This window comes from Palaemon carinicauda, chromosome 41, assembly GCF_036898095.1.
Source record: "Palaemon carinicauda isolate YSFRI2023 chromosome 41, ASM3689809v2, whole genome shotgun sequence".
Taxonomy (NCBI): domain Eukaryota; kingdom Metazoa; phylum Arthropoda; class Malacostraca; order Decapoda; family Palaemonidae; genus Palaemon; species Palaemon carinicauda.
This window is the reverse complement of record NC_090765.1, coordinates 15,340,991-15,349,078: the sequence shown is the minus strand read 5'-3', so window position 1 is coordinate 15,349,078 and position 8,088 is coordinate 15,340,991. Positions and strand designations below refer to the sequence as shown.

At 41.8% G+C, this 8,088-nt stretch overlaps 1 protein-coding gene across 1 annotated transcript; it reads right to left on the bottom strand.

Moving 5' to 3' along the window:
• Positions 1-1,741: 1,741 nt before the first annotated feature.
• Positions 1,742-3,169, bottom strand: LOC137632352 (protein FAM200C-like). Its single transcript, XM_068364288.1, has one exon. The coding sequence runs from the start codon at positions 3,167-3,169 to the stop codon at positions 1,742-1,744; it is 1,428 nt and encodes a 475-aa protein (XP_068220389.1).
• Between the last annotated feature and the right edge of the window lie 4,919 nt (positions 3,170-8,088).

Below are 8,088 nucleotides of genomic sequence, written 5' to 3'. Positions count from 1 at the left end.
TTCCTTTCTGCCAAACAAAAAATGGCCAACATCACTTGGTTGATTTGAGGTGACCTCGACCCTTGTCGATTCAGGCATCTCACTATCACCTCGCTGTCTAGAACCAGTCCTATGTGGGTCAAGTGGCGAGGAGATACTTTCTTTAAAGTCAGAAGTACTGACATGGTTTCTAGAAAGTTGATGTGAAATGACTTGAAAAGATTGGACCAAGCTCCTTGGACTCTCTTCTGATGACAGAGACCTCCCCAGCCTTCCTTTGAACCGTCTGTGTGGATAGTTACTGACGGGGGAGGAGGTTGAAGAAGTATTGATTTCTTCAGTTGCTTGGCATTGGACCACGGCTTGAGAAGCGTTCGCAGTCGAGTCGGTAGAGGTCTTATTAGATCTCTTCGCGCATTTGATGCGTATTTCCTCCAGATTCCTGTTGCATCCTTCAGCTGTGCTCTTAGCACCGGATCTGTTATTGAAGCAAACTGTAGAGAGCCCAGCACTCTCTCCTGTTCGCGTCTTTATATCCGTTTGGATTTCAGCAGTCTCTTGACAGATCCTGCTATCTCTTTCCTCTTCCCAGGAATGGAAAGTCGATGTGACTCCAAATTCCAGTGGATTCCCAACCACTGAAATTTTTGAGCTGGAGAAAGTCGAGACTTTTTGATGTTGATCTTGAATCCCAGATGTTCCAGGAACTGGATCACTATCTTAGAAGCTTGCATGCATTCTGTCCTGGATGCTGCCCACACCCACCAGTCGTCCAAGTAGGCTACTACTTGGACCCCCTTTAGGCGTAATTGATGGACGGCTACGTTCGCAAGCTTCGTGAAAATCCTTGGGGCTATGTTTAGCCCGAAAGGCATGGCTCTGAAGGCGTAAAGTTTTCTATGTAACTTGAAGCCTAGGTAGGAGGAGAGGTGACGATTAATTGGAACGTGCCAATAAGCGTCAGAAAAGTCTATAGAGACAGTATATGCCCTTTTGGGCAGTAGGGTCCTTATGTGTTGAAGTGTGAGCATTCTAAACTTATAGTTCACTATGAACTTGAGTGGCAACAAGTCTAGAATGACTTTGAATTTTTCTGAGTCCTTCTTTGGAACACAAAACAGCCTCCCTTGGAATTTGATGGACTTAACTTTCCGGATTACTCTTTTGTCTAAGACAGTGGTTCTTAACCTTTTTCTCCCTAGCGCCCCTTTTCAGATATTTCTATAGGCTAGCGCCCACCATAATATAAGTGCTGTACTAAAATGATGACTGATGCAGTGAAGCTGCATCGGATTCTACATTGTAGTGTTTTCCAGTTAGGAAATAAAAAATTTAATCCTTAGAATATGATATATTTACTTAATACCAATACATCCACATTTATTATTACTTGAAGAAAATAGTCGCAGTATTTAGGTTAATTTTCAAATAGAACATGTATGTGCCTCCAAACAAACAAACCTCAAAATAATAATACTAATAATAATATGAAAAAAAATACGTATCAAAAAAAAAAAAAATCAGGAAACAAATGTAATTAATGACTACCTTGGGCCTGGTGAGAACTTGCCAACTTAATAATATCATGTTCAATATTTGATAAACAGAGCCTTAAGTCACCCCTTTTACATATTTGCAATCTATTTCTCTGCTTAGTCAAGAGTTGCAAGACAACACTGAATCCTTTCTCTACCAGGTATGATGAAGGAAATGCTAACAATAATAATTTTATTTTTTTCCAAAGATGAGGATATTTATCTTGTTACTTTGGCCAGAAAGCTTCATAGCCAATCTGCTGAAACAACACTTTACCTTCAATGTCATTTTGCAAGTCTATAAGTTCTTCAACTAGATTTGGATCAGCATTGGTTGCATCAGCCTGGAATGGATTTACAACCCACTCTGGTATTTTCAATTCTTTGAGATCTTTAAATCTGATCGTCATATCTTCTTTCAGTGCTTGAAGAAGAGAGGAATAGCAGTCTAGATCAGTGTCTGACAAACAAGAATCATCGGTTTGGTTTTCCTTCAGTGCTTTTAAGCTAGGAAACTGATTTAAGTCTAGTCTTAGTAAACAGCTTTTGTAGAAATCTAATTTACTAATAAATGCCATTATTATTCCCTTTGCTTTGATAAGACACATTTTGGTTCCTTGCAATTTAATGTTGACCTCATTTAATTTATTGAAAATATCAGACAAATAAGCAACATCTGCTCTTCTGTTTTCCAAATCTGTACTAATTTTCTCGTCCAATAATTTACACTTAAAGAAATCAAGAACAGAATCATAGAGGTCATAAAAGCGTCGTAGACAGTTGCCTTTTGAAAGCCATCTGACTTCCGTATGTAGCAAGAGCCGTTCAAATTCTTCTTCATTTTCATGACAAAGTTGGCGAAAGATGCGGTCATTCAATGAATGGGCTTTGATCCTATTCACTGCTTTGATAACAGCTTGCAGGGTACTATGCAATCTGTCACTGAGATGCTTTGCAGCTAAATGCTGCCTGTGAATGACGCAGTGGATTGTAAAGATATCCGGAACTTCTCTTTTCAGATGTGCTATAAATCCACGATGGCGTCCAACCATTGACGGTGCTCCATCGGTTGCACAAGCGATAACATTTGAAAGTGGAATTCCTTTCTGTTTAAAGAATTGCTCAACTGCCTTATAAACCGTTGAACCTTTAGTGTCAACCTCTAATTTTTCAGCAAACAGAAACTCTTCAACAACTGCATGACTGCTATTTATATAGCGCACATAAGCCAGTATCAAAGCTTCATTGTCGCGTAGTGTTGTCTCATCAAGTTGTAAAGAAAATTGTGTTGTTTTGAGTTCATCATAAAGTTTATTTTCAATGTCACTTGCCATTTCATCAATTCTGGAAGACACTGAGCTATTGCTCAACGGAATTGAAGGAGTTATATCTTTTTGAGTGGGCATCATGGTACTGATGATTTCTTTCACTGCTGGTATAATAAGAGTTTCACCAATAGTGTGCGATTTTCCACATTTAGCAATAAGCTTTGAAACTTCGTAAGATGCAATAAGTCCTTTCTCAACTTCATTTCCGTGTGATTTGAACAATCCTCCAATGGTGGAACGTTTTTCAAATTTTACTTTCAAATCACGAAAGTATGCTACATCCTTGTTTGCTTTTTCTGGATGCTTTACCTTCAAATGATCAATCATTCTCGAAGGTTTCATTCCTTCATTTGTGAAAGTTTTCTCACATAATAAACACATTGGTAGCTGTTCATTATTCACAGAAGGAATTACACCATATTTCAAATATTCACTCGAGTATTGGCGACACTTTCGCTTTTGGTTACTCATCTTAGGTTTGGCTGATTACTCTGAAAACTCTGAAACAAACAAATATTTTTCATTATATACGACACAGAATGAATAGTTATATAGTTTAAGTATTTGTCATAACAATGTGGAATCCAAAAATGTAAAAAAAGAAAAGAAAAGAAAGTGTTAAGAGGTAGTTTAGTATATCGTGTATAGATACACATATATGTTACACATATATTAATACATATTTGTGTATGTAAGTGTATGTATATATATATATATATATATATATATATATATATATATATATATATATATATATATATATATATATATATATATATATATACATACATACATACATACATACATACATACATACATACATACATACATATATATATATATATATATATATATATATATATATATATATATATATATATATATATATATATATATATATATATATCTTACTTGTATTATTACTTGTTTCTTCACCTGACTCGTGGGTGTGTACTCTGCACAGCTTAGCGCAAATTTAAAGTGGGTAAATATCGTTCCACCTTCTGAACATAGCGCCCCCTGATTATTTCCGCCCCCCTAAAAGTCAGCAGCGCCCCCTAGGGGGCGGTAGCGCCCAGGTTAAAAATCACTGGTCTAAGAGCTCTCGGACATATTCTTCCAGAACGGGGGTTGAGTGTTGGGAGAATTGAGGAAATTGAGGTGGAGGACTGCTCCAGCTCCAACCTAATCCATTCTTTATTAGGCTGTGGCCCCAAGGATCGAAGGTCCAGCGATCCCTAAATAGCTGTAGCCTCCCTCCTACTGGAAGCATCTCACTTCTGCTGTTGTGGACCTGAGGCCTTGCCTCCTTGACCACGTCCTCCCCTGGATCCCCTTCCCCTTGAAGGGTGTCTAGAAGAACCTCTGGCTGTTCCTCTAGCCTTCGAACGAAAGGAAGAAGTCTGCCTTTCGAAGGCTGGGTTAAAAACTGGTGACTGAGTCGCCACTTGTTGAGGTACCAGCTGGTACGTGGTTGGAAGTTGTTGCTGTTGTTGCTGTCGGTAAGGTATAGCCGGCCGAGAAGATGGCCTAGGCCTTTTTGTCTTCCTCTTGGGTTGGGGACCCTCATCCTGAGAAGACTTTCTCTTAAGATCTAAGCCCCACTTTTTGAGAAGGTTCCTATTCTCTGTGGCAGCCTAGTCTACTACCTCTTTAACCACATCGTTGAAAAAGAGGTCTTATACCCCAGATACGAGAGATCAGCTTCCTTGGTTCGTGCCTCACCGCAGCCGAGGCGAACACGAACTCTCTACAGGCTCTCCTAGCTTTAATAAAGCTATAGAGATCCTTCGTAACTGTGGCCAGATGGGTTTTGGCCACTACCATTAACATGTCCTGGATCTTGGGGTCACTTGCCATCATTTTTAATGTTGTTTGCAACGACAGTGATGCCGCAAGTCTTTCCTTCGTCTCTTGCTCTCTGCGCAAGAGAAACTCCGACAGCTTTGGAAGTTCCTCACCAAACTGACGTTCAGCAATATCAGCTTCCAGCTTCCCGACTGAGAAGGTAAGGTGTACGTCCTTCCAGTCTCCTTAGTCCAAGGGCAAGGTCAGAGATAACGGCTTGCACTCCTCCAAGGAGGGCCATGGTTTCCCTGCCTCCACCGCTTTTAAGGCTGCCTTATATCCTTTTTCCATGAAAGGAAAGGCTCTGGTAGGAGAGGCCACAAAGGAGGGAAGCTTCTTACTCAAGGCTGGTACCTTTGAGTTCGTGAAGCCCCTCTCTTTCATCGAACTCGATAGTCACGCCAGAGCTTTACTATGGTCAAAAACTATGACCTCCTTCGGCTCAGTCTCCTCCTTTGAGGCTGGCTCCTTCCTAAGGTGGACATAACAGTCCGGGTAGGAATCTTTGTTGGGCCAAAATTCCACCTCTTCCAGGGGAATTGCTCCCAACTTTTCAGATATGACGATCTTCCCGATTGTCATTGGCATGTGTTCGGCATACCTCCAAGGATTGTTATCCGAGCACAAAGGAAGATCCTTCACGTTGAGTCGCTTCTGGGGCCCACGTGATGCTGCAAGTCTACTTATCTCCAGTTTCATTGCAGCTTCCTGCTCATCATTCTTTTTTTGAATTTGTTGGATCATCTCAACAATAGAAGATAGAGTCCTTCCCAAATCATCTGGGATAGCAGACGATGTAGAGGGAACAGGTTCTGGGACCGGAACCGATGTAACCGACACCTGGTACAGCTCCTCCTCTTGACCTTCTCCTAGAAGGTCCTCCTCTGTAGAATCCGACACCTTCGACATCCTATCGTCCAATTGGATGTCTTGAAGGGCGGCTGAGACTTCAGAATCTACCGGATTCTGGGCAGTTGGTATCTCCACCTGAGGCTGAGGAATGACTGCATTGGCTGATGCTTTAGGGAAAAGGTAGGCCCTCATCTTCTCATTTGGAAGGTAGGGGCCTGAGGTGTTTTTCTGAAAACCCCTCACCCAGGATCGTAACTTTTTCCTGGCAGCATCCTTTGACTCCGTTGACTTGGGGTCGTCAAAAGCCTCGGTAATCAGGTTAGAACATACTGTACAAACCTGAGGGTCCCAATACCGGAGATCACCTCTGGAGGCTGCGCATGCTGCGTGCCTCCTGCAATGTTGATGTCCAGAAAAGTTCTTTCTGCGGACATTACAGAACACACTCCCGCACATCGGATGGTCTTCCTGTAAAGAGAAGAAAAATCCATGAGTATCAAGTGAAGGCTTTTCACTTATATTGAAACATTTAGCTTATATAGAAAAGCTATAAAAGAAAGAAGGAAAGACACATACTTCTATTTCCTGTCCAGTCAATTGCTGTAACCTCCCAAGATATTAAAACTAAGGTTAATTCTACACTAGAATACCTTATGTAATTTCCTAAACGGAAATTTAATGTGTAGTTTCAATATACGGGATCGAAAGAATACAGAATGAACTCACTTTCTATATATTGTACAGTCTCAACAAAAGGCTTTACAAGATAACATTAAGTATGATGAAGAACTTTAGTGTTATCACAAACTCTGTACAGCAGTTTCTACTAATGCAGTGTGTACTACAATACGAATATAGCAACTACTGTACATCGCATGCTGTTGTGACAGCCAGCACGCGCCGGTACGTGCCAGCCGGCATCTACCCCTGTATAGTTCAAAGATATACTATCCTTAACTAAGTAGGCGGCAGCCCACTGATTCGCGAATGTGTGCTGGCCGGCAATCATTGCCGGCCGACAGCAGAAAACACTAATAACCGATTGCCGGCTGCTAATCATAGTGGCCAGCAGATTCGGGCTGTGTTTCCACTGCCGGCAGGCAAAGGTAATAATACCCATGCTTGCCGGCAGTAGCCAAGAACCAGAGAACCTCCCCCTGCCCGGCTGTCGGCTGTTAAGCCGGCAGCCGGGTAGGGGTACCACAAAATAGTCAGAGAAACAGAATGGATGTAAGGTTATAAGGCGGCATTTCCATATGACCTTCCATCCAGAAAGAGTGAACTTAAGGAAGGGGAGAACGTAGCATTCAGGCTTCCAAAGAATCCATAGCCTGCCGGGCTCTACCGGCAGACATGGGAAGGAGACCAAGGGAGGTCTGGGGTTCACTCTGCAAAGAACAAAGGGTCTCTGCCGGCCGACACGTAATGCCAGCTGGCAGAGAGCTGAGCCAGTCCTCCATTCTAACCTATACTAGGTACGGAAGTAGGACTGTGGCCAAAAGGAAATAAAAGAAAGAGAGGTGGGGAAGGGATAAGGGTTCTATAGACTTCGTTCTAGCAAGAGACACACTCAGCAGTTAGGGAAGCTCATCCTAACCAAGTTGTCTATTATGGAGGAAGACTGGCAATGCTTGCTATCCTCCTCCCAACCAGAACAAAGTCAGGTGAAGTTATTCGCCGGGCAACAGAGAAAACTTATTCTTCAGCCCGAGAAAAACAACACAGGACAGTCTGCTAGGCCACTAGAGGAAGGAATCATCTCTTACAGAATCCTTCCGACATGGACTAGGGAAGCAAAGCTTCCTGTGTCCACCCCTAACCTAGCAAAGGACACTCATTCTCTATGCTAGGAAGAAGCAGGCCACAGAATAGAAACTCTGATGTTCTCTGGTTATCAGGACAGGACAGACAAATCCTAGAATAGTTATACCTGGATTATTATACAGGTAGAACCACAAGGAATAAGCCAAAGGCTTTCAGAGTGAGAGAGGGATTGAACTTAGTCTCCGTAGGAGAAAAGAACAATTGGGGATGTGCGAAAGTATACTACTGTACCTAGAACACTAGACTAGGTAAGGTGAGAATCGATTACGTAATTCATCGAAACTCTCTCGTATACAATCTTGGAAAAAACATTCAACAATATCTTACATGTAGAAAATATTTGCCTATAGCTTCAATAATATAACACTCGGAAAAACTTAATCATGCATGAAAGTACCAGGGCCAGACGACTAGGCTACTAAGCCTCGCGAAGGGCAAGATCGGTACCTCGACCCGTGTAGAAATCACCGAGCTAAAAACTGATGGTATAATATAAGCATTCCTAGAGGAGCTAAATAGCTAGATTATTAGAGCATAACAGACCGGGAACGTCGCTCTAGCTAACTAAATAACCCATAAATACCGAGCGATAGCATCCAGGATGCTCTTGTTTACGTTAAAATCACTTTTGATTAATTCAACACGACAAGAGCTTACATTTATACACGTAAAGATAATACTCAACTTTCAAGAGGCAGAAGAGGCCGGAGAAGTCATCAAAA